This window comes from Tetrao urogallus (genome assembly GCF_951394365.1).
Source record: "Tetrao urogallus genome assembly, chromosome: 7".
Classification (NCBI taxonomy): domain Eukaryota; kingdom Metazoa; phylum Chordata; class Aves; order Galliformes; family Phasianidae; genus Tetrao; species Tetrao urogallus.
In genome coordinates, this window is record NC_136820.1 from 5,849,315 (window position 1) to 5,876,394 (window position 27,080).

General features: G+C 37.5%; 1 protein-coding gene across 1 annotated transcript; it reads left to right on the top strand.

Annotated features, from left to right (window-relative positions):
- Nucleotides 1–26,183, top strand: ANLN (anillin, actin binding protein; the record flags this gene model as incomplete). The annotated part of the gene is made up of 25 exons (XM_079538204.1): nucleotides 1–18; nucleotides 4,663–4,816; nucleotides 5,153–5,437; nucleotides 5,813–6,159; nucleotides 6,860–7,082; nucleotides 7,890–8,083; nucleotides 8,220–8,327; nucleotides 8,812–8,929; nucleotides 9,621–9,737; nucleotides 10,283–10,509; nucleotides 11,082–11,233; nucleotides 11,526–11,673; nucleotides 12,196–12,331; nucleotides 12,713–12,892; nucleotides 14,441–14,567; nucleotides 15,480–15,528; nucleotides 15,608–15,664; nucleotides 17,002–17,040; nucleotides 17,389–17,410; nucleotides 18,353–18,465; nucleotides 20,060–20,113; nucleotides 21,837–21,923; nucleotides 23,348–23,455; nucleotides 25,494–25,666; nucleotides 26,060–26,183. The coding sequence occupies 25 exons, from the start codon at nucleotides 1–3 to the stop codon at nucleotides 26,181–26,183; spliced, it is 3,360 nt and encodes a 1,119-aa protein (XP_079394330.1).
- Between the last annotated feature and the right edge of the window lie 897 nt (nucleotides 26,184–27,080).

Sequence of the window (27,080 nt, forward strand, 5' to 3'; positions counted from 1 at the left end):
ATGGATCCGTTCACCGAGGTGGGGAGAGCTTCAGTCCTGAGGGCCGGGGGCGAAAGTCGGGGAGGGTCCGCGGGGAGCCGGGCTGCCTTATGGCTTCTCTCAGGCTTTCCTAAAAGCTGCGAGCGGCCCTCTGTTCCGTTCCGCCTTATTGCTGTGGAGGACAGAGGGGTTATTCACGCAGGAGCTGGTGTAAGGGAGGCCCTTTTCCACGTGCGTTTTTGTTCTTTAACGGGGCAGGCTTGTAATGACACAAATGGAGTTGGCTGGCTTGAATGAGGGCTGAAGGCTTCTTGAGGATGCTGCGCTGTACTCTGCTTCCGTGTGAGACGGGTATAAAGCTGCAGAGCTGGTTTGTGATGGCTTTCAGAAATACCTCAATACAAGTGAATACTTCTGAATACGCAGCACTACACAGTGGTAGATGTTGGAAGGGCCCTCTGGAGATCGTGGAGTCCAACCCCCCTGCTGAAGCAGGTTCCTGCAGAGGTCACACATGTAGGCGTCCAGATGGGTCTTGAGTATCTCTGAAGAAGGAGACTCCACGGCCTCTCTGGGCAGCCTGTTCCTGTGTCCTGTCACCCACACTATAAAGAAGTTCTGTGTATTTGTGTAAAACTTCCTCTGTTCCAGTTCTTGGCCATTGCTCCTTGTCCTATTGCCGTGCTTCACTGGAAAGTGTCTGGCTTCATCTAATTGCCTCTTGCACTTCAGATATTTATAAACACTGATCAGATCCCCTCTCAGTCTTCTCTCAGCTGAACAGACTCAGGTCTCTCTTCCTTTTCTCATAAGCGAGGTGGCTCCATGCCCTTTATTATCTTTCTTGCTCTCTGCTGGACTCTTTCAAGGAGATTTCTGTCTTTTGAGCTGGGCAGCCCAGAACTGGACACAGTATTCCAGATGTGGCCTCTTCAGGGCAGGGTAGACAGAAGATCGCCTCCTTTGACCTGCTGGCTGTGCTCTTCTTAATGCATGCCCTGTTTAACCAAAGCCTGAATTAATTAATTAAGAACAAAAAAAAAACCACCCACAAATCTAATCATAAAAAGAGATAAAAAATCTTTATCAAGTACATTGCTTTATCAAGGAGGAAAGAATAATCTATATTTCTAATAGGCATCCTGTAAATAAATCGGGTGCCCTCAGCAGGGGAGGGTTGCAAGGTCCAACTTAAAGAAATCACACGTAAGATACTGATTTGCATGTGTCAAGGCAGATTAATGCTGCTCCCATGTAAGGCTTGCTAAGTGTAAACATCTAAAATCTCCTTCCTTAATTGGTAGTGGGTGACATGATGAGACTAGTCTTAAACAAAACCGCAAGTCCAGAATACTGGATCAAGTTTAAAATGGTTTTGCATGCTGGGAAGTATTCCAATCTCAACACACCCTTTGTGTAGTTAACTGACTTTGAAAAGCTGTGACCAACTCAGGGGCCACTCCTTAGTGTAAACTTCATTCAAGTATTTGCTGGTGTTGCAGAGTGCCTGAGAGGTATTGCTTTGCCAGGAATGCTTATGCTGTGGAGGACGTTCCCCTGCTGTATAAGAATCTGGCCACTGCATCAGAATTTTGATTTGATAACTTTTCTCAAAAAGGACTTTTTATAAGGAAGCTTTATTATTACCTGCTTTAAAGTATTTATGTCCTAATTTTTATTTCTTTTAAGTATCAGTTTTATTAGTTTAGCTATTTTCAGGTTATATTTGTAAATAACTGTTCTGTTGTTTGCAGGGAACTGGTGAGGCATTATAAACGTTGCTTAGGTACGGCAGTGTTAATTCAAGCGTTACCTGGCCAAAGCTGTTTGCTGATCACTTGGCCTTTGAATAAAAATGCTTCGTCTCAATTAATAGATGCTGCTGCAAGATTCAGTGTGTTCAATGCTTTCAAATGAAACAGTTAAAAAATGATGTTTTTTAATTAATTTTACAAGCAAAATCTAATGGCCTGTTGGGTGTCAGCCAAATTGTTAATATGGTCCACTGAGGAGATGGTGGAGTCTTATTTTAGAATCACAGTGAGCATGCTTGTGGCTCTTAGTTGGTAGTTGATTGTGTAATTCACTTTGTTGCATAGAAGCCTGTGTTTGGTAGTACAGAGAGTTAGGAATAGTCCAGGTGATTTATACTGTGCAGTACTTATTGTAGAGCACAGTACTGTTTCCTAGTGTGGCAGATGACCAAAAAGAAGTGACAGAGTTGCTCAGAGAAAGGTTTGCATACATGAAATTTGAAGTTAGTTGTTGTTTCGGTGTCACAGAAACTTGCTCCTGCAACATTCTGCTACTAAAGCAGGGTAGCAGCAGCAAGTTCTTGTAATCACTCATGAGCCTGTGAGCAGTCTTCTCTAAGGCTGCTAGGTACGGCTTCTGTACGTAACTTAACACGTGCTACTTCTAAAGCAAGACTGTCCATCAGCATTTAAAGCAGGAAGGTGTTTTGTGATTTTATAATGTGCTCTTGCACACAAGCCATGATCCTCTAAGTACAGCTTAGTTGTTTTCAATTTCCTACATAAAATGAAACAAGCCTGTCCTACTCTGAAATGTTGCCTGTTACTGGAATGTGTGGAGAATGTACTATTAGGAACGAACACCTATGATGAGCTTAAGATTAAGCCTCGAGTTCTGGTAGCTGGCTGACTCATGGTGTGTAACAGCGGTTTGAATTACAGCGGTTGCATGGAAAAAGCCAGTAGGAGTTGGAGCTCAACAACGGAGGCGTGCATTCCTGTGAAATGACATCCTATTTGTAACAACTGAAGCTCCGTCTTACTGGACTAACAAAACAGAAAGGAATGTGACTGCATTTGAATAGAACTGTAGGAATACTGTCTTAGTGCACTTGAATTTGCAAAAGAACAGTTATACAGATGAACTTAAAATGGGTGTAGGAACTTATGAGTATATTATCTGAATGTGTTATAGCTCTACCTTTTGGGGATTGGAATAGGGAAACTGGCCTGTGGAAACAACTGGGATGCAACTTACAGAGAAGGCACTCCAGGCACTTCGTGTGTCCCTTTTAGAAATATTTTTCCCCCTAACTTCTCTTCCATGGAAGTTAGAGAAGCAGCATTTATACTTTGACAGAGAATCGTTGGGACTGACATTCCGTTTGTCCTGTGTTGCCCTACAATGAAACATTGTTTGAGACTTCAGCCTTAGACAGTTAAAAATGTGCAATGTGTATTTAATTGCTATGTGACAGGCCAGATAATGGCTGGTACAGTTCTCACCATAATTTATGTGGTACCGAACAAGTGCAGTTTATGTGCTTCCCTTTAGAGGTCATTAGTTCAATAGCACAATTTTTTGTTGTTTGTTTCAAAGCACCTTAAAATATTGATCAAAGTAAGAATGAAGTGTTCTTAACATGTGGTTAAACTGTGGTCTTGATTTACGAATGCAGCATTAAAAAGATGTTACTTCAAACATGGATGCTATAACGAATCTCCCTCCGGTAGTGTAAAACATTCACTGAAACAGCTATTTCAAATGCAGTGTGATTATACTATTCAAATTCCCAAAAGTTAGGGAATATCAGAAGGTTACTTGACTCCTCTTCACATGTTTTGTTTTCCTGTACAAGATGGTGATAAATCATCTCTGTTCAGACAATTAAGACGTCAGTTCCCCACAACTTAATTTTGCAGAACTGAAGTACACTTTTGGTTTTGATGCTGCAGTAGATACTTTTTTTTGTACTTTAACAACATGGATTTAATTTGTAGAGTTATTTTTCTTATGGACACTTTGGGATCACTAACTTTTTTTTTTTTTTTTATAAATAAAAGGTCAGTGACAACTGGGTGTCTTGAACATGTTCTTCAGCAGCAGGTCAGGAGCCCACTAGTCAGACTTGCTAACTTAAGATTATCATGTGGTGATTCGGGGAAGAAATATTATTACTTTCAAGTGTTTCTGAATACTTCAGGCTCTAGATATATTTTTTTCCCTCTATTTTTGTCATTGCTTTTGTCTCTCTAGTGCGATTTCCTTAAGAAGCCAATGACTGGAACTTTGTAATCTGTTGGGTAGCTCCTTCTGGTTTTTGATATAAAGTAGATGTCTCAAACTTCACTGTTTCAGCAATTTCCTTGACGGTCTGTGTCTAGATGATAAGACTGGAATCGACGTCCCTTTGAAAGAAATGCTGGAACCTGTTATCTGTCCAGTAGGCAAAACAGTCTTCAGATACCCTGCAAACATGAACTAACCAGCCAAATAGCAAGAAGGTAGCTTGGAATTTGCTGCCCTGTGAGCTATCTTTGATCTAACTTCCTGAAAATAGGGGAGATATGTGTATTGCAATGGTCAGATAGAAGTATGGAGTTCAGGAGTTACTGCAGTGAGAGAAAGGGGGAAGACAGAAAAACCAAATAGATGGTGGTGTAGAAAACATGTTTATCCTGTTTTCAGGAGTAGAAGGTGGTAACCAAGCAGAAAATCAAGCTTTAACTATTTCCATAGCAGTGCATTACGGTAGGTCAGTTATCAACATCTGAGAGACACATTTGTCTCAGTGTAGTCATCATTATACATTTTTGTTATTGTCCCTTTTGGTACATGCTTGTTACAGAAAAACTTGAAATATTTTGATTTTGAACTGTTACTGTTAACACAGTGAAGTGTATAGTGATCTGTGATTGAATTACTCAGAAACTGCTCGAACGAACCCGTGCCAGGAGGGAGAACCTGCAGAAGAAAATGGCTGAGCGGCCAGCCATGGCAGCGAGACTTGCAGCGCAGACCAAGAGGGTCAGAGAGCCTTTGTCAGAGACTGGTAACCAGGCACCTCTTCCTGATGAAGAAGGTATCCTACATACGTGTTGGTTCTGTTCCATTTTTTTTTTTCCTTGTTGTTACAATGGCTTGTGAAAACCTCTCAGTGTTTATCCTAAAGTAAATAGCAATGGGTGCATTTACCCAGTCTGCTAAGACTGGGTGTGGATAATGTTTACCTTTATCTGAGAGCAGATGCTCTTAATGATTAGTAAGCTAGTTAAAGATGATTACTTAATGCCTTGTAATTGGTGGAAATAGAAAAGGACGGGTTATTCGTACATCATAACTTTGCACTGCAGTTTTGTACTGAGGATGTTTGAGACTGTTAGAATACTAATTTGCTTGACTACTCTGACTTGTACAGTGAAACCTAGTACTAAACCATCGCCATCAAAGAGACGCTGCTCCAATAATATAGAGACCCAAGCTTCCACTACAGAGAATACACAGCCTGTTCCTTCAAGTTCCCCAAGCCACCGTTCTCCTGTGATGAATTCAGAGTTGCATGGAACTGTGTGTAACAAGGCTTCACCGGCTCAACCTTTTGAGAAAGGAAAAACAAGCACCAAGTCAGAAACTCCTGCAACTCTTTCAGTCAAAACACGTATGCAGAAACTGGCAGAACAGCGACGCTGCTGGGATAGTGAGGGTATGTGTTCCTTACAGAAAAGCAGCAATATTATTCAGCATTTGCACTGATGATAGGGTGTGCTAGCAGACAATTTTTTTTGTGAGACAATGCAAATGTTTTTGTACAGAAGTTTTGTAGGCAGCACTGGACATAGCCTAAAATGAGTAAACTGACTGTAACAGAGTGCTATGTGTGCCTTTTAGTGTGAAGCATTGCTCACCACAACAGTGATGTCAACCTAGTAAAGTACTTGGTCAAGACTGTGTTGCCTTTAATTTCACTTGATCAGACTCAGTGCCTTCGGAACATCTAACTGTTGATAAACTCACAACAGAGCAAAATTCAAAGGTATCTCAGTGTATTTTATTAAGAAGACTGTGTTCTCTTTTCCAGATCCCTCTGAATGTGCTCGTCTGTCTCCCCTCCAGTCAAAGGACCTGTCTGTTTCTCCACCTAAGCGGGCAACTAATGATCTGGCAAGCGGTACCCCTATTGGGAGAAGGGGCCGTTTGGCTAACCTTGCAGCTACAATTGGCTCCTGGGAAGATGACCTAAGTCATCCATCTGCAAAGCAAAACAATGCACAAGAACAGCCTGGCACTACTTGTTTATCCAAATTGTCCACTACAAGTGGAGCATCTGCTGGAATCAATAGTAGCAGTGTAAAGCAGGAAGCTGCATCCTGTTCTCAAAGGCTTGTTGAGGCTTCTATTAATAAACCAGCAAACTCAAAGATAGCGGTGAGTGTCTGATTAGTTGCTGATTAAGGATTGATTTGAGTACTGGGGGGGAGAAGCGTTAATTCATACCGGTTTAAAAACCTGAGTGTTGGTAACAAGTTTAAAGATTTGGTGTGAGTAATCTTAGTTCACTTACTATTTTTTGTTTGATAAAAACGTGTTCTTTTCTTAAGCAACAGACCTGAAACAGTTTAGAATTCCTTGAGATTTGAAGATGAATGTATATATAAGTCTTGTAGATGTTGAAGTCAAAGTAATTGATTGCTGTCTTTTGATTATTGGAAAGACATTCCTTACAGTGACAGCCCTTTTGGATTTTACTCTGACTGATTTCTCAGCAGACTGAAACTCTGAATAACAATGGAATCAAAATGCTGAAATTATTAGTAACAAATGCTTACTGTTCCATTTATGCCACTTGCTAAATGGCAATAATCTGTGTGCCCTATCTGGTTTAGGGATATGTGGGAAGCTACCTGATGTATCTGACAAAAACACATTGATCCCAATACTGAAGGAGTTTGAAACATTTAATCGAGATGCTGTAAATAGCTCATAGCAATGGTTGTCAGTCCTTCCTGTTTTGGTGGAATTCATTTTGTAGTATGTTCTGCATAATGTTTTAATTCTTTTTTTTTCTCTGGAGAGAATGACTAACATTGTACAGTCTCAGCTTAACATTCTATCTTTTTCTCTTAAGGATCCAAATAATTTTATAACACAGTCCTCAAGCAGTACTGTTCCTGCTTGTGAGGAATCTGAAGTGTCACGACAGCTAATAAAGAATCCCTGCAGCCCTCAGAAGACTGAGAAACGCACACAGACGGTACAGTCAACTTTGTCTCAGTCGGTTCAGTCCAAAGAAGAGACAGTCAAAGGAACACATGTGCAACCTGAACCTAAGGATAAACCCACAACACCAGGTAAGCTGTTCTTCAGCTTCAGTGAGTTCAAGGAATTGTCACTGAAATCACCTATGTTGAAAACTACATGCTAGTTAAGTTACAATAACGTTGTGTAATGCTTATTTCTTGCTCTAACTTCGTTGAAGAAGTCTGTGATAATTGTAAATTGTATGGCTTCCATATTTTGCAAGAGTATTTCCTGAATGTATTTTTAGTAACCCCTGAGAGCAAAACCAATCTAATAGTTCTGTCTGAAAAGTATGCTGTTAACATCAGTTGATGACAGGTTATTGAAAGTGTATTTCAAATTGTTGGCTAAGGTATGTATCCAATAGATGTTTTTTTAAAAAAAAAAAAAAAAAAAAAAAAGAAACAGCCTGAATATGTTAGAAACCAAAAAGAAGTGCTTCCACTCTTGAAGGCCATGTAGATGCATAGTGTCTTTCTTTTTAATGGTAAAGTAAGGTGGATTCCTAACAGCGTATCTCCCTTGGATGCTAGAATGCTCGTTTAGATGAAAGATGCAAGTGAGAAATGTTAAAAAAAAAAAAAAAAAAAAAAAAAACCAATTGGAATAATGAGCAGGGTCACGTGTGGCCTTTGTAAAGAGGAGGGCATCTGTTTGCTCTGATTTACTGCTTTAATATCTTCTGTGTTCCATTACAGCAGTGATTTGCACTTCAGGTTAAGTTTGTATAGAGTGTAACAGTAAGTTGTAAAGGAGTATCTTAATTGCTTCATTGAGAACCTCCAGTGAGATCTAAAACTGCAGCGTAACTTCTCTGTTTGAGAGCTTCTTTTAAAGCAAAAGAATTGTTCTTGTAGGGGGATCAGGAATTAAGCCCTTCCTGGAACGTTTTGGAGAGCGCTGTCAAGAGAACAGTGCACGCAGTCCTTCCACGAATACTGCGGGGTTCAGAACGCCCATCGTCACCCCAAATACAAGGACAATCCAGGAAAAGCTTCTCAAACAAAATGAAAATTCCTCTACTGCCACTTTAGCGCTTCAGCTTAAGCAGGTATGACTTGCTGAATTCGTAGCTTGCTTATAAGCTTGGTAAAGATTCTTACTGTTCTTTCCCTACCTGACAAGTTTGCAATGTCTTGATGTCTTAAAACTCTGAACTCTTCTCCTATTCCCCTTTATTTGCATAGGAACGTGAACGAGAACTTGCATGCATTCGTGGCCGATTTGATAAGGGCAATCTGTGGAGTGCAGAGAGAAGTGAAAGTTCTAAGAGAAAACTTCCAGAAGCCAAAATGGTAATATGTTAGCTGCATGCATTGGAAGATGTGTGAATTGCTTTAATGTGTTCTGAACATGGGTATTTTTGCATAAATGTTGGTAAAAGATGGCAATCTAAGGTTTGTAAATACCTAGGCTACACAGGACTGCTTCTCACGTAGCTCATATGATTGTTAATGAAGTATTGGATTTTTTTCTATAGAATCAGTTACAAATGATACTGACTTGAGCTGATTGATTTAGTTTTTGATGATGGTTATTGTGTTACTTCCTATAGTATTATCTAACAAATAAGCATACTTATTTCTTATGTATGAATATTCTTTCTCCTTCCCAATCCCCCACCAACTTCTAAAAACTCTTCTTACAACCATTTCAACTTGGAACTTCAGCTGACATTCTTGCATAAATAGAATCCTCCTTCATTTTGGATAGGTAGCTAACCTTTTTTTAGTCACTTTAAATGTTACCACCTGAATGTCCTGTTTTCGGTTTTAACAGGATGGCCCATCTCAGGGTAGTCCAAAACGTTCTCCTCGTTCAGATAGTACTTCTGGATCAGCAGAAGACACACCAGCAGGAGACAGGCCAGAAGAATCTCCCAGTGTAGAATCTTCAGGTGAGAATTTGTTTTTCTCTTGTGGCTAATGCAGGACTGTAGCATTCATAAATGGTCAAAGAGGTTAGTAGTACTCTTGTTTAGAACTGGACCTATGTACACTCTTATGTGGTTGCTGATTTGTCTACATTTTCTCATATAATACTTTGCTACTTGATTGGCAAGGCAGATTGCCATTGTTTCTCAGTAGGTTTACCAATGTTTTGTATTTTGTGTGCTGATTTTAGAGTGAGTGTGTGAAAACAATCAGCTACAGATTTCATTTATACTGTACATGAGTTTACCAAATTTACACCAACACTTCCTTCTTCAGTATCCCCTTGTATCAATTCTTACAGTAGGGGATGTGAAAGGATTTGTTATACCTGTGACATCCCATCTAATATTTAGGGGTTGGGAGATTCTATGAAATTCTATGAAAGCAGAATGAACTTTGTTAAATGCTCCTTTTACACTTCATGGGCAAACAGACTCTCAAATGGGCTTCTATAAAAGCAGGATACTCTTCTCTTGGCTTGGATGTTGTGTTTTCTGTTTAATTTTACTTTTTGCTCAAGTGGCTGCATTCTGCAGTGTTTTTGTAAATTGTTAGCTGTATTAGCAATCTTCTGAAACATAATGCTAAGAAAAAAGTAAATAAAATTGGAGGTATAGCATATCTTCATTGACTTTTTTTTTATAAAATTCTTAGGTGCTCCTAAATGTGAAGAGACTGATAAATCCAGTTCTCTGATGGTCGCTCAGCCAAAGAGTCCTGTAGAAGCGATGCCTATGTCAAAATTTGAACAACTTGCTGAGAAACCAGATGGTTTGTATTGATTTAGATGCATTTTATTTGCTTAGCTATCTGTTCTCACTTGTCCAGCAGTGTTAATATCCTTCAAGACTGAATAATGCATTCACTATGTATCCACTGACACTCGTGTGTTTGCTTTGCAATTGGGTTTATATCAAACAAATCAGGAAGCTTTTACTTATCATTCTTCTCTGAATGTTAAGTCTTCAAGAAATATTAAAACTGATACTAAACTTGATTGGGAAAGGAGAGAAATGGCTGCTCTGTGGGAGACTGCAGTTTCACACTTGCATAAGCTGAAATGTTGTAACTTATCTGACACGTCTCTTTGTATTGCCTCCTTGTATCGCTTATGCAGAACTTGGGGTAAAAGTATATTAAAGTAAGGATGGAAGTATACTTCAGGTTTCTCACATGCCTGACTATAATAAGCACTTCTTAATTAACATTACTTGAAAAACAAAAGTGGATGGCTTGTCTGTCAACTCTTTAGTCTCGTTCTATAAACAAACATTTAATTTAGATGCTACTAATATTTATAAAACATCACCTTTCAGATGAAGTATGTGAAGGTGAAATGAAGGCTGGTGATGAAATGAATAGCTCAAAAGTGATAAATGAAATTTTTGAAATTCTGCAAGAGGATGGTCCAGACATAGAAAAGCTGAAGAAGGAAATGAGCATGAGCCTGGAGGGTGAAAGTGATGATGATGAGCAGGAAGAGTCACTCAATATTTCATCAATGTCTCTGTTAACCCCTCTAGTGGAATCTGTTGGTCCAGAGGTGAGAGCTCTTGGGAGATGGGGAAGGACGACTTCAGTGTAGAAAGTTGTTCCATTTGCTTGTGAACAGTGTTATATCTTAGTGTGTTGTGATACCTGGTCAAATCCTGAAGTTACGAAAAGCATTTTGCTAATGAAAACTTAATGAGGTAAAGTTTCTGAAGTTTTTACTTTTTGACTCTAGAAATAACACTGCATGTCAGATGCTACATTAAACAAGTTCCTGTAAAATCCAATTTTAATATATGTCTGTTACTTGCACTGGGCTTGTAGTTGTGTATGTGTGTTTATTGAAGCAGTTACCTGTGAAAATCTGAAGTAATTATTTAACGGTGCTGGTTTGAAAGCTAAGGGTGAAATATTCTGGAGTTCAGTAATCTGTTGGTGTTTTTAAAAATAAACAAATAGCTTGTTCTGTGTTCTAGAAAATATTTGTAAACAGTCTGCTAAATAATATTCAGCTCCCTCTGAATTTACTGCTTATATGTAATCTCAAAACAAGCAAATATAAGAGAAAATGTATTTCAAACATCTGTCCGTGTTACTCATGATCCAACATCGTCTTCTTGCCAGGTCTTTGTTTCTCCTAGTAAGTCAGTTGGTGAGGATAGCAGTGTCAGTGATGTAAGTCAAAAGTCTGAGAAGTTCCAAAGGACTAAAGTCCCCAGGGCAGAATCTGGAGACAGCATGAGCTCTCTGTCAGAAGATCGCAGCCTCCCATATAGGTAATAAACTCAAAGATTGTCTTAAGCACACAAACTAAGAATGTGCCATGGCTTTTCTTTTTTCTTAAACTACAAAAGTAGTTTTTCTTTTTGGAACTGTCAGCCGTTACCAAAGGCTGCCTCTATGCCATCCTCACATCGCCTGAACTTAAAATGTATCAAAGAGTGCTTTTATTTCAGTGTCAAGATGGAAAGCATTAATGAATGATGTATGTACGTGTAAATAAGTGTGTGAATAAGTAAAGCTTGATATGCATGGAAAACACTTTTTAACCCAGTTTTCTGTTTTAAGTGTTGATGCATATAGATCTCAAAGATTCAAAGAAACAGATCGTCCTTCAATAAAGCAAGTCATTGTTCGCAAAGAAGATGTTGCTTCCAAACTGGAAATGAAAAAGAATGGTCCATGTGATCAAGTCAATATCAAAAAGAAAATGCAGGTATCTAATATGCTTTTAAAAATAGTTTTTCTATTCCTATGCCTAAGTTCACCCTGCAGATGACCACATGTTAATACACTACATAAACTGATTTTGCAGTTCTAACATAAACATTTAACAGTATGTAGTAGCTCAAGTCACATTGTACCAACACATCTTCTGATTTGGATCATGCTGTAACTGTCTGGTGGACACAAGATGTTTTGAATAGGATATGGGAAGTTATATTTCGTTTCTCCTACTGAATTTGACAGGATTTGCAACCACACTCTTGGTAAACAACATTTTGATCTTTGATGCTGCCTCATCATGTGTACTGCTGAATTTCTGGTTAGCTGCTGCTTCCAGTGGTAAAGGGAAGGCTAGACTGGATGTGGAGCATACAGACACTGTAGTCATTCATTCCATATCACATTTAAATTCCCTTTGAGATAGAAAAAGTTGTGCTGGAGTATTCTCTTGCAGAAATAAGATTGAACTGCAAGATGTTCCGTAGCTTACTATTTGTCTAATTTACTGTAGGAGCTGAACAATGAGATCAACATGCAGCAGACAGTGATTTACCAAGCCAGCCAAGCTCTGAACTGCTGTTTTGATGAGGAACATGGAAAAGGGTCACAAGAGGAAGCAGAAGCAGAGAGACTACTTCTCCTTGCAAGTAGGTTTTTAGATTTAAGTCCGATTCTTTACAGCTTGAACACCTTATGAAGATTTGTGATATGCTCCTGCAATTAATTTACAGTATTACTTTATACTTATTTACAGTTCTTCCTTTTGGAAAACAGGAGAAGACAACATCTGTTCTGTTTTGCCTTCTCCAGTAGGCAGGGGAACTTTTTGGTACTTGTCTCAGATATTTTTACTATTCTTAAAGTTGATTAATGCTTACATTGTATTTTACATACTTATGGCAAAAAAAGCAAAACTAAAACAAACCAAAACCAACCAAACCCAAAATTAAAATCACAGCATCTCAACGCTAATGTTTAGTAGTATTTTTACCTAATTACAACTTTTATTCATTAATTTCTCTACGCAGCTGAGAAGAGAACTGCTTTATTGGAAGAATTAAATAAACTGAAGATTGAAGGACCTCTTAGAAGAAATAAAGCTGCGTCAGCGTCTTCTGACTTCACTCCATCCAGGGGATCTGTTTCTATTTCAGAAATACGTCTACCTCTAAAAGCAGACTTTGTGTGTGGTACAGTTCAAAAACCAGGTAAAAGTAGCAACTAGAAGTTATGCCCCTTCCCTTGCTGTTTTGCTGTTCTCCCTCCCTCACTAGATACATCTGTTGTTTAGTTTTCTCCTCGTTGGCTTTTGCTGTTTCCTTGGTCTTTTTTAGCAGCATCCTTTTTCTTACCTGTGATGTTCAGGAAACTTGTGTGACTTTCCCAGGCCAATCTTAGAATAAATGTTTCCATGGTTGTCTGTAACTTTGTTGGGAAGGAAGTAAAATTTTGTCTCAGGTCTACCTCTTCCTCCCTAGACTTCTTGTATGGATGCAAGTCTAGTACTAAATAAATTCTGACCTTTGTGGCGTTCTGAAATGGTAATAGCATCACTTCTGCATCACTACTTCTTTTTTTATTTACTTTCCATCAACACCTCAATCATAAAAACTGTCTGGATGTGGTGCTCAGGTTTGTTAGAGTTCAGGCAGTATGGTTAGGTTGTAGTTGGACTTGATGATGTTGAAGGTCTTTTCCAACCTGAGCTATTCTGTAGTTCTGTATATAAACACCAGGCATCTATTAAGCTGTTATATTTAAATCGTTAAGGCATCATTGTCAAGTCGTTTCTTTTGCTCTAGAATAGAATCTGGCAATATCTTTCTGTAGGTCTAGAGACAGCCAGGAACATAAGTTCCTTTCTCAAATGATTGTTTACAAGAATCTACAAGCCCACAGTAACCAGTGCTATTTTTAAATTGTCACAAAATTTCATTGTAGCTGGATAATTGTGACAGGTTCTTCCTTTGTACCTCACTAAAACGTAAGAGCAAAAGTTACTGAACAGTTCTTGTTTAATATCTGTTCCAAAACTACTATTAATGAATGCATATGTAGCCTTTCTTGTTTTCTTTCTTAACTGTATTGCAAAATGTAAGTTAAGTTTTAATATATTCAAATGTATATTAGGAAGGACATAAAATGTTTGTATTGCCAAGAACATAAATGGAAACACCTGACATAATTTAATCTCTTGACGTGTTGTGATTGTTTGAGAGAGATCCATGTAAACAGATTTCTCATTTTATAAGCTTGTTTAATACAGAATTACTTAGTTTTTGCCAGTAATTCCTGTTAGGGTAGTATGGTTAACGTTGTGGTTGGACTTGATCTATAAGGTTTTTTCCAACCTGAGCGAGTCTATGGTTCTAAATACTCCTTGCAATAGAGAATATGTTCTGGTAGTGCAGCATTTGCAACAAACTATAAACCACTTTTATTTCTGAAGAAAGCATCAAATACAAAGGCTGCAAATCAATGGACTCTAGGCCAGTTATTCTGAAGGCTGGGTAGTATCAGGTCTGACCTGAAAAGGTCCAGACACTAATGCACTTGTGATTTCCGTGGAGATGATTCTACCAATGGATACCACGGGAAAACAATTTGTGTTCAGATTGTTTGTAAGCAAATCTTGACTAACACAAGTGTTTAAATTGGGTGAAACAGGCACACAATAGTAATGCAATACTGGAGGACTTTGAGATACTTGAACAACTCTTGAATAAAGAAAATGCACATCTGAAATGTATTTACAGAAGCAGCAAACTACTACTATGTGATAATTCTGAGATCTGGAGCAGAAAACATGGTTGCAACTCCCTTAGCAAGTACTGCCAGTTCCCTGAATGGAGATGCACTTACTTTTACTACAACATTTACCATGTAAGTATAAGTACAAAATACTATTTTGGAACTATCTCTGATGGTGGAGCATTTATAAAAATATCACTGAAAATCTTTGTATTTGCCTTATTCTGCAAACAAATTGAGTGAGATCATCTTATTATAAGAAATAGCCGCAATGTACTTCTTAAGAGAGTAATCTAGATTTATACCATAAGCTAATTTGTTGCTTTTCCTATGGCTCTCTCCTGGATTAACTGCAGTGACAGATGAATTACTTTTCCTGAGAGTTCTTTGCAGCAACTAACACTTCATGCAGCTATTTGGTTTTGGTGTCTTGATGGGGAGGGCGGAAAACAAGAAAGGATTGTTCAAACTGAAATTACTGTTAGCTAAAAAGATGTGAGTTCAAATGGATGTTTGATTTGTTAAGTCTTTGAAAATGTGTTGGACTTGAAAAACTGAGTTAATGCAGTTTTCACTTCAGGCTAATTACTGCAAAAGCAGTCTATATTCTAGAAATGTTTGAGCAGCAGACTGAAGAGTATGTTCTGAGAAATGGTAGATGTATTCTGTCTACCCCCTGCCTTCTCTCTACTTTCTTTCATGGAGTTCTAGAAAGGAACTTTGAGTAGTAACGTGCTGAGATCTTTAGAATAGCAACACTGCTTGCTTGCACTGGGGAGTGCTGTTGTAGAAATGAAAGGAGTTAGACCTTCAGGGACAACCTAATGTTTACAAATAAGAAATACTAGCTATTAGTTAGCACCATGGCTAAGATTCTTTTGAGTAGAGTCTGGGTATTCTTAGCTATTCCTTGGTGAATTTGAGGGATCAGGAGGAGGAGGAAGGAAGTAGTAATGAGTAACAACAGCAAAAAAAAAACAAAGAAAAAAACATCTTTTCCAGCAGTCTGTGGCTTAACATGTTTTTCCCATTCATCTCTTTTAGGCATGATGTATCAAATGACTTTGAAATAAATATAGAAGTCTACAGTTTGGTATGTATTGGCCTGTGTCAAGAGGATGTGCAAGGGAAAATGATGTGTTGTACTTTCTTAATACCTTTTTGCCTCATAGGTGCAGAGAAAAGAAGCTCCAGGCACTGATAAAAAGAAAAAGGCAAATAAATCTAAGGTAAATGGAACACAAAATTCACGTGTTGTGCATCAAGAGGGTACACTAAGACGACTGTAGTTTTCAGGAAGAACTGACTAATAGTTTTAAACAATCTGTTTCTTGCTTTTACTCCTCTTCTTCTTTGTAAGAAGATCTGCAGTAACAGCTGGGTTATGCAGTCCTGCAGGTATCAGTGGTTTGGGCTTGCAGCACTTAAGGTTTAAAATATATTGGGGGACAAAGTGAAGAAAAATTCTTAATTGTTCTGCAAAATGCAGAAAGGAAAGATATATATTTAATATATGGTTGCCTCTGGTAGTGATTTAGTGCTCTTATTCTCCAATTCACACACAATCCACAAGTCAGTATGCCCTACCCTGCAATTCTGTTGGTCCTAAAGCTCTATTGATCATCTATAGTGCTTTTCTTCCTAATATTAAGTGAAAGCAGTAGTTACTTTATTTTTAAAGCAAATGTTATTTTAACAATCTCTTGGAAGTAAGCATTTAAGCATGAATAACATACATGTTTCAGGTGTTTGTGCTTTATTAAGGCTTTGTTAGCCCTCAACGTGCCAGTGGCTTGTGGTGTTTTTCATTTGCCATTCCAGCAGTTGGGTGTGCATTGATTGCCTGTTTTAGGTCCTATTTCCTTCTTTCAGAGATATCTCTGTCTGCAAAAAACTGTGAAAAACTTGAGTGTCTTTCAAAGGTAATGGGATACATTCTAAAATCCCATACCAGAGAAAATGGAGATTTTTTTTTTTTAAGAAAGTCTATATTTTCATTTTGCATAGTGAAAACATACTCTTGTGGTATCCCCAAATAAGACTATTTAAGCAGTCCAGGATATTGCTTTCTTGTGCATTATTTTACAGAAACCTTCACTTAGTACTAAATGTTTTTGTGGCACTCTTGCTGACACACGGCTAATGGCATCTTGTACCTGCTTTCATCTTTCAGGTTCAAGAACAGACACATATATATAATTCTAATTTTAGTGAACTACCTCTTTTAAAACTTTGATATTTCACATGAAAATAGAGGTAATATACAACAAGCTGGACATTGAATGGCTCTATACTTGTGCTATTATCATCTATTGTTAACAAGTTGCATTTACTTATTACAGGAAGGAAAAATGTCTATTAAGATTGCTTTTTCAAGTGCATGCTATGCGTTCCAAGCTGTTGCATTGAGTCTATGTTCAATAAACAAGGACTTATAACAAGAGCTAGCATCTATTTAAAGTTAATTTAAATGCTAAGTCTTAAGATGTAATTTTCATGGCAATGTAATGAACAGTTACAGTAGCTTGAAATCCAAGTGCATTCATTTTCTTGTGTTCTTTTGCAGGTTATCACTCCAAAGAGATTATTAACATCTATTACCTCTGTAAGTATGAATGTAATACTGTAACAAGCTCTGTGTACAGCTTCCAGAGGCTGTATTTCCACATAAGAGCCTGTATCTGCATCAGGCTTTTATGTCCCTTACTTGAAACTGTAATGGTGCAGATTTCTACCAAGCTCTTCAGCATCAGCTCAAGAAAGCTGAAAAAGTGGTGACAGCTCTAAATAAATAATGCTGAAAATATAGGTAGTACATGCTTTTTTGGATTCATTTTCTAGTTGTTTTTAAGAATGTGAAAACTTCAAAATTAGTCTCTCTGTAACCTAGCTCAGTCTTCTGTAGAAATTCTCCAACTATTTTCTCACTAAGCTTTTGTTTTTCTCTTTCTAGAAAAGCACCCTTCTTACTCCAGGTAAGCAAAATCTAAACATCTTATACCAAGATAAATAAGCAGCATTACTATCAAAAGCAGTGTATCAATAAATAATATTTGCAATATAGAAATTGCATGTAATAAAGAAAAAATGTTAATGTCAGTTACCATTGACATATCTGAGTTATGATTAGTGAAAGCTCTCTTTGCAGCATTAAAGTTAATGTCTTGTATCTAATGCCTATGGTTAAAATTCCTCCTGTCAAGGATGAACTCAAACAAATTGAGACTTAAATTGTTTTGATATCAGACTAACATAGAATAAACTTGGAAATTCTTAAATATATGTTCAGATCCTGAAATTTTTCTTCTCCGTGTTTTAACAATATATTTGTTTCTGATGCTTGGCAAGAAGGACAGCAGCATCTCAGTTTCTCTGACATCTCTGAAATGCATTATACACTTGCATGAGGTAGTTGAGATAGCCTTAGTACAAGCTGCAGTAATAAGAAGTTGATGAGCAACCTCTGAAATGTCTACAAAACTGCTGCAGCTAGTCTCATTCCTGTGCCTGAGCTACAGGGCTTACTTCTGTTGATACAGCGCAGAGAAATAGTTGGTCAAGTTCTGAAAACTGCAGTGTTGTCACTTCAAATCTCTTTAACTTCTCAAGTTCCTACTGCAGGTCATATGTGCTTTGCAGTATGCCCTAGTATGCTCTTTTTTCCCCTGAGGCCTTTTAAGATAACGTATCTCATCCTCTGCGGACGTTTCAAAGCCTTTGACCAAAAGAAAGGATCCTAGAGAGGAGGAATTGAGTGTACAAAGATTGTCTGAATGTATGCCTGGGCTGCGCTGCAAAGAGAGCTTCTGGTGCATCAAGTAGAGCATTTGCACAGCAGTACAGATAGAGCCTGCTTACACCTTAGAGCTACTTGGTTGTGTGTAGTGTTACAGCTTGGCTTGACCTTTTCTCCACAGCCATGGCCAGTCCAGGGGGCCCTAATGCTGTGCGCACTACTAACTTCATCCTTGTTGGATCCCACAAGCTGTCGTTGTCTTCTGTAGGACATGCCAAATTCGCACTGGAGAAGGTAATGGAGATTACTGTCTTTGTAAGGTAATCACATACCACTAGAAAAAAGAACGAGTTTACTGTTCCCAGGTAAAGTTGCAGTTGTAGAAAATCTAGGCCAAAAGTTATATACATGTGTATGTATGAACACAGGTGGTTTTACTGATATTAGCTTCAAATGACTGAAACATCAATTTAAGGTGCATCAGAAAGAAAGGCATGCTATCATGATAGGTGTTTTTTCTGTAAGATCAGTGCATAGTGTGGTTATGTAAAGCTAATGTCCTATTTGGTTACTGATTGCTGTCCCTGACAAAACTGATGTATACAGTTGACATCTTTGTGTACACAGACTTCATGCTGTTTGTTGCTTTTATGTCTTATGCTAATCAATAGCTTATTGCTGAATAGATATATAAGGTACTGTGTTGTAATGATGAGGTATTTAAAGTTCTCTGCATTTAAATGACTTTAAAACCTCAGTATGAATTCAGATAAGAGTATGAATGTCCTTTCGTGGCCCAAATAACCTTTTAGAAACAAGCAATATTTTTTGCAAGAGCTATTACCAAGTTTTATATTCTTAGTCCTTTGTCCAAATAACTTTATTGGCTCTTGCCATTACAAGTTAGAAAAACTACATTCTTTCATTCATTGGTAAACTTGTAACATCTTAAACATTAAAATAGTTTTAGGTTAATGCCAGCAGCTGTCCTAAAACTATCTTAAGTTAATTACAAGCTACTACAGTTTATGCTGGCACTGAATTGCAATTTTATCTGTCCAAACAGCAATATCAAAATAAATTCTCTTAGAATTCTAACTACCATATTGTGATGATAGTAGTATTGCAACAAGAGCTTCTGACAAGAGATGAGATTGTAAGAGTAGTGGCTTGTGTACAAGCTTAAAAACAATCTCAGATTGATTTTCAGAAGGTTTACCTTCTATGTGTAGATTCAGATTCCTTTTTTGAAACTGTCTGAGAACTTATAGCTGAATGGCACTGCTTCTACATAGAAGTACTGACTTTGAGCCTTCAGCATAAATATTCTTCTTAGCAAGAGCTGTGCTTAAATCTTACTTGGCACGTAGTTTAGTCATTGGAAATTCCTTGTTCTGAGAATTTGGGGAAACAGCTTTTAATTTCTGTTTGACAATCTGGATTTGAACCTTTTTACATTCATCTTTGGGATGGAACACTGGGCTGGATGAGTACAAGCACAGTGTTCACCTAGATTTCTAGGGAAAAGATGGTTTAGTTAAATGCTTCCAGGTGCATAACTTGAACAGCTGTGAACTAGAATCCCCCTTTTTGTTGGAGAGCATTTGTGAAATTATGATCTCTGCAGGCTTCCATTTTTACCTTGGCCTTTGACTGTACTAAACATCTGCTTATAAACTTAATCCAGATATTCCTAATATGAAATCAACCACTAACTCAGCGGGTTTCGGTTTTCATTCCTGTCATTTTATATGCATTTCTAAAACTAGAAAGAACAAAAATCAATTCCTGTATAACTGTTCCCCACACCCTCTTTTATTTCTTAAGGTTTCTTTTTTTTTTTTTTTTTAAACTCTCACAATGCTGAGCATATTTCTTTTTTCCATAGATGAATTTTGAAGGGGAGGAAAGAGAACTGTTGAGCTATATGTTCCGGGACAAGGTTGCTATGATTGCTTAGTTTATCACTAAACAGGAGTCTGGCTTCCTAGTGCATGTTGCTTATATGTCTGCCCTCTGATCTTCTGCATGGTTTGAAAACTCTTTTTAGGAAAAAAAAAAAAATGCTTATGAGAGCTTATAAGTAAATGTAACACAATGCTAGGAGCCTTTAAAACCAGAGTTCTACTCCTTGTATTGTACAGTGCTGAGGATGCTGCCAGAATTTATTTAAAACATTTAGGGCTTTCCTTAACTAGTGTGTCTTGTCTTTCTAGATCACTAGAGGGAGGCTTTGAATCATATTGATGCTTCTTAAAGACTGCTAGTCAGGAAATTTAAGCCAAATTCTTGATGAACTGCACGAAATGTAAGATCAGCTACTCTGCTGATGAGGGGCCGTGGAAAAAGACACTAGCAACCTAAATATTGCTTTAACTTACTGTCATTGTGAGCAGTTCTAATTTTTGTCAAACTGAATCCTTTTTAAAGAGGATGAAAGTTGTGGAAGTACTCAAAAAGTGAAGTTCCTACCTGTACACAAATTTGCAATTGAAATATTTTGCTTGGTGCATGCATTATTAGGTTTCTAGGAATTAGAATCATGTACTGAAATACACTGAAATGTACTGAATTGCTCCTTATCTCTGAAAGTAGCATTATGTAGCTAACTCTGCTTGAATTTCAGAGTTTACTACTAGTTTACTAATTTAACAAACTTACAAAGTTTACTACTAGTACTGTACACTCTGCATAACTGAGAAGTTTGGTTTGTTAGACAACCTTCTTGCTTTATCGTCACACAGCTCTTTACTAATATGGTTCTCAAAATCTCCAAAGTGCTTCTGTCTGACATAAAATAGTATTACACTACTTTTTGTCCCGATAGCAACAATATACTATAGGTGGAGTGCCCTGAAAATTCTTTATTTTAATTAGCAACTTCTCTTTTTGCTTGTAGAAAAAGCAAGGACTGTTTTTTTTTTTTTTTTTTTGTAAATTATTTTTTTTGATAGTAGTGACAGGAGCACTCATTGCAATTGGGATGCTATGCATGGAGAGGCTGGGGGAAGTCCAAAGTTAATTTTTATTGCATGCTCTTCTTCAAGCTCCTTGGAAACTGAGCTACCCTCAGCCAGCCTCTGGTACAGTAGTTAATCTCCTTTCCTCAGTGGCTGAAGGTGGGGTTTGGAATCTTGTTAAAGATGACTTAGCATAGGTCTTCAGTGACTTGAATGCCATTCAGGAAAAACTGCTTTCATTACTTTTCCCCTTCTAGGCTTTTTTGTACAAATATTTATCTGTGTAGTCACAATTACATCCATATCTACCAACAGTGCTTATAGCATCCAACTACCAATCCTTTTTGAGCTCACTTTGTTTTCTAAGCAGCTTAATGTCAAACTGAGGCACAAGCTTGCAGGCTGTGGACTGCTGCCATGTGTTGTTTATAACAGTGCTTGGGTTGCCTGTTGCTTCTAGATAGAAGCATGCTCATGTGTACATCCTGAGTAAGCTAATAAGCAAATAATCTCTCAAACCTTCTCAACAAACTTGAAACAATCAGTGATCATTACTGTGTTGCTTGAGGCTGACCACTTTTTTCTGGCTGGAGATCCTAAGAACAAGACAATGCTAATGTGCTGGTGCAGGTGGCTTGCTTGAGTTCTAGAGCAGATGCTGGAGAGTGTCAAAATTAGATGACTAATTGTTTTACCCTTTTGCAGGTTCCTGTTTTGTCTCCTTTGGAAGGTCACATATATCTAAAGTTAAAATGCCAAGTGGACTCTTCTGTGGAGGAAAAAGGGTTCTTGGTAAAGTATTCACTTCAAATTCCTTCCTTGGAAACAGCAAGTCTTACCAAATATACTCACTTCACTGCTGTAACTTCACATATGTATCGTGATGATAGTAAAACTTAACTGACTATATTTGTTTTTCCTGAGTCAAACCCCAAAACCTTTCTTTTGTCTTCTAAATTAAAGCTGTCTTTACTACTGTTCCCTTTTATTCATTTTTTAACTTATATACATTTTTCTTATTAACAGTTTGCTTGTTTTCCAAACTTCAATTCAACTTCTTTTGCTATAATTTGTATGTGACATAAGGCAAGATTCTAATTTCACTGTCAGAAGCTCTTAGGAGACATCTTGGATTTTATTTTGCCCTGGTATGAACAGATTATCTCTAGCAAAAGATGCTTACTTCACTGTATGCACAGACTTAAGCTACTTCTTAGAGACACCTTAAGCAGTTTTCTCTCTGAAGCTGGGCTTTGGAAAATACGCTTGGGTCTAACAGATGGAGTTGTTGAGATTGTATCCAGCAGATGGCAGTGAATATGTTAAGAAAATGCTTCAGCAAGCCATTGAACTATCTTTATTCTAGTGTTTTCATAATTTTTTTTCAAGCAATTCTGTCTCCTTAATGAAGTCTGTTCAGATGCAAACATTTTGTGTGCTTGTAGTGTTTGATATCCCGTTTTGTATGCTGCTTTTGAAACACTTCTGTTGCATGTAAAACCTGGAGAACAGTGCATGCATTTTTTTTTTTCCAAAGTGAAGGTTTGGAAACTCCCTGCCTTATTAAAAATGTGTAATCTAAATTATAAAAAGTAGAAAACATATGAAAGTTAATTGGAAGAAAATGTTTTGTACAAGTTCATGAATCAGGGAGAGAAGGGAGACAGTGAACTTTCCATTGTAATACTAAGGGAATGGGCCTTGAAAGAAGCATAGTTCTGTGTCCTATAAAATAAACTGCCAAAAAAAAATTAAAGATTATTTTTTAGTTTCTTTTAAACTGTGTGGACCTCCTGAGTGTAACCTGTGGAATAGCCAGATATAAACTTTGTGATCCTAACTTGTAAATCAAGATAACTTAAATACATAGCTACAATAGCTTGTGCCATACTAGTACGTGGCTTGTGAACCATTGAGAAAGTGTCTTTTATGTGTTACCCTCCATTATCTGAAAAATAAAGGGAATGTTTAACATTGTCAATATTAAAAAATCCAGTCATTTGCAATAGCAGTGATGGGTGTATTTTGGTCAAAAAGCTCCAGCCTATCTGGTAAATAAGTATATATTAGAAATCTCTCCCAGTAGGTATTTTCTGCTACGTAAGTTTACTGCAGTGAAGGGTTTTATTTGCAGAACCATTCTGCAGGAAAAAAGTAGTTGAGTACAGACCAGACTGACAGTGCAACGTTAACATTTGTTTTTTCTTTTTTACAAGACTATGTTTGAAGATGTCAGTGGGTTTGGAGCTTGGCACAGGCGGTGGTGTGTGCTTGCTGGAAACTGTATATCCTACTGGACGTACCCAGATGATGAGAAACGGAAGGTAGTACTGGTCATAAGGCTCAAGATTGTAAAGTTCTGTAATACTTCATGCTATTTGCTGATCTTTTTTAATAACTGATAGTTAAGGTTTCAGGTAACTACATACAGAGCATGATATGCAAACTTCTAAAGCTTCCTTGGGGAATGGAGAAGGCTTGTCTTCATAAACGTGACATAAACAAGGGCAAAAGTAGAAACTGACTGTTTTATCTGTTGGGGAAGGGGAAAAGTAGTAGGAAATCTGTATTCAATTACCCTTTTAGCCTTAAAACTTCCTACTGTATTTGTCAAATGAGTAATGCGGAGGCTATTTAATTGAAATTGACCAACTTCGTACAGGTTAATAAGCAGGCTGTATCCAGTTGCCCTAAATTTTAGACTAAACATTGACTTTAGCACTCAATATAGAGAAGAGTGAGATTGGACAATCTTTCTATACTGTGTAAGCATGGCTGTAATTATGGACTATGTTGTTTGCAGTTGCTGCTTTCTTGGATCTCTCTTTTATAGCTGGAACTGATGCTTTTGTGTGGTTCTCACATAAACCTTTGTTATTGTCTGGCTAATGAGCCAAACCGGAGAGGTTCATCTGTCACTAAGGTGAACCTTGTCTCCTTAGCCTTTCCTGCAGTATGCACTGAAACATTTCTAGTTACCATAAGGACTGCTTTCAAGAGGGTTTTTCTGACTCACTTAAGCAATTTTCCATTGAATAGTTGTTTGTTGGCACAGCACTTCTTCTCCCCAGACTGTGACAAACTTTGGTTCTTATGGATCTTCTATGCCAGCCCAGATGCCTGAATTTAGTTTCTTTCCAGCTAACAAAGGAAGACCAAATGCTGATATTTGCCAAAATATATCAGTGTACTCTGTTTCCTTGCCAGAAGAGAGGAAAATAATCTGTTTACTATAATGCAATAATAATGTTTTTTTAAAAAGCTGAAAATTGATATGATCAAGGAAAAAAATTCTTATTCTCCTTTAGTCCACCAAAGCTGCTTTGGTTTGCCTTCCAGACTGTTCTGTTCTTGAAAATGTTCTAGATTTATCTTTCTTACAGTGACAGATATACTAAAAGAATGATACAGGTATATAAGAGAATATACCTGACTACTGTCTACAGTAATGGTAAAATCTCTTTAAATGCTTTATGGCTGTTCTATCATGCATGGTAGACATAGGTCAGAAATATCAGTGTTGGGCAATTATTGCTTTAAATGAAGACATTTTGTTTAAAATAAGCACTGCATGTTGGGAATACCCATTCTGATGGATAAATTCTTTCTTAATTTTAGTTGAAATGGAGCTATCCTTTTTCCAGCAACCTAAATTATATTAACTATCCATGTTTAGTGAATGTTCCCATTAAAAAGCAAGCTTTTCTCCTGCTCGAGAGCTGCTTGTGATGTTGCTGTACTGTGATGTATTCTGCAGGTGTGATGAATTGGAACAGAGGTCTGTAACTAACTTTAGGTGTACAGCTGAACCTCTCTCTGTAGACAATAACAAAGGATAACCACCTTGATAGTTGAAATGCTCTTTAAAAGTGGCTGCCATTAACTACAGAGGGAGCTAAAGCAGCTGGACTCTGCAGCTAAGTGCATAAGTTGCATGTTTAAAGATGAATCCTTATGCTCATAGACTCTGACAGGAATGATGCAAGCATCCTTCAAGTTCTTGCTGTCTGTAGGCTTTGATAGCATTTGCTCAATCAGTTTAGATTTTATTATGAAGTTCTCTAGAATTTATGAAGTTTATGAAGTTATGAAGAATGAGAGTTTAAAAGCAGAGCTTCTCTTGAAAAAGTGTGAATATATCTTTCTAAAGTCTAAGCCTTTGAGGGATAAATTCGTTAACTGTATTGGATATGGAAGTGTGTATTCCATTGTCTGTGCTTTTCCTCACCTATGGCTCTTTTCAGTGTGCAAAGTAGAATACTTCTATTTACTGGGGGAGAGATTTCATATAAAAAAACCAACCTGTTAAAGCATGATCGATCATAGCAGTGTTCTTTACTGATGAGTGAACTTGACTTTCAGCATCCTTTGGGCCGGATAAACTTGGCTAACTGCACGACTCGTCAGATTGAGCCTGTCAACAGGGAGTTCTGTGCGCGACCCAACACTTTTGAACTAATAACTGTCCGTCCTCAGAGGGAAGATGATAAAGAGACTCTTGTCAGCCAATGCAGAGACACGCTGTGTGTTACAAAGTAAGTGGATAAAATCATGAACCTCGTGTAGTTTATGGAAAGGGAGGGATTGTCTTGCCTCATGTCATGGTTTTAATATAGCTTTACAATTTTGGTGCACCGATGCAGCACTCATCTAAATGTTTAGATTTTGGGGATCACACTTAAATTTTGTTCACTTTTAGTCCTGTTTTGTCTTATTATCAGGCTTAAACCTTCTGGAAATGCGAGTTCTCTCTGTTCTTAAAAGTAGAAATGCCAGGTAGTTTATTGGAACTTAACAGAATTCTGGAATACTTGATTTCATTTTTTCCTTTGCTATTTGGGATTCTGTAGATAAGCTTGACCTTTTTCTGAATCTCTATGTAGAAGAGGGGGGGAGATATCTAATTCATTGAGTTCTTTGCTTTTTAGGAATTGGCTATCTGCTGATACTAAGGAAGAACGTAACCTTTGGATGCAAAAGCTGAATCAAGTTCTTGTTGACCTTCGTATGTGGCAACCTGATGCTTGCTACAAGCCAATTGGAAAGCTTTAACCACAGGAAGGAGAACATGAAGAGAACACCTATGCAAAAGGCCATGTGAACTAAAAAGGAAAAAAAAAAAATTAAAAAAAAAAATCTGTGGAAAGTCATCTGGATCACTTAAGCTTTAAATTTGAGAGATTACATACCTTTATATAGGGCTGTTATGCAGTATTTTTGTCTCCCTTTAAGGATTTTAGAACTTATTTCATAGCTTTTGAGTATAGTAGGAAACAATTAGCTGTTTCTAAATATGCTAAATATTTATATAACTTTTGGGATGTGTTTTTAGCTAAGTACATTCTCTTCTTGAAAAAACTAAATTATTGCAGGAAATCGCACTTCAGGGCTCAGGGCCAGGGGGGAGCTAGTGAAAACACAAGCTTCTTAGCTAACTCAGCTCCCTGAATGAGTAGTTCAGAGTTCTCTGAGAAGAAAGGTGCTGAAGCAGGAACTTTAATGTTGGAGGCTTTTTTCATAATGATCAGGCATGGAATTTAATAGTAACTTCATTCTAAAGCATGCAATATAGGCGTTTCTTGCTTGCACAATATCCTTGCGGTCAGAACAGGAGATATTCACAATACTCATGCTTCTTCTGTTTTAAATATTTTTGTTGTTTCTCGTACAACCTGGTATGGATAAGAGTATGACATGTATACTATGTTGTTTACAGGTGTGGAATTATGTATGCAGTATATTGCACTTTGATAGAAATGAAAGGTCTTGAATATTTTTGTTAGGACTGCTATATTAAAAATAAATTTTAGCCTTAGTGTTGTGTACGTCAGTATTTCCTGGACCACTCAATTTGTACAAGCTTGAATTCCACTCCATTTGAGGGCCAGGAATAGGTTGTAAAATAGCTTTTCCTGTAAGACGCTATAAAGCTGCTATCTACCAACTAAT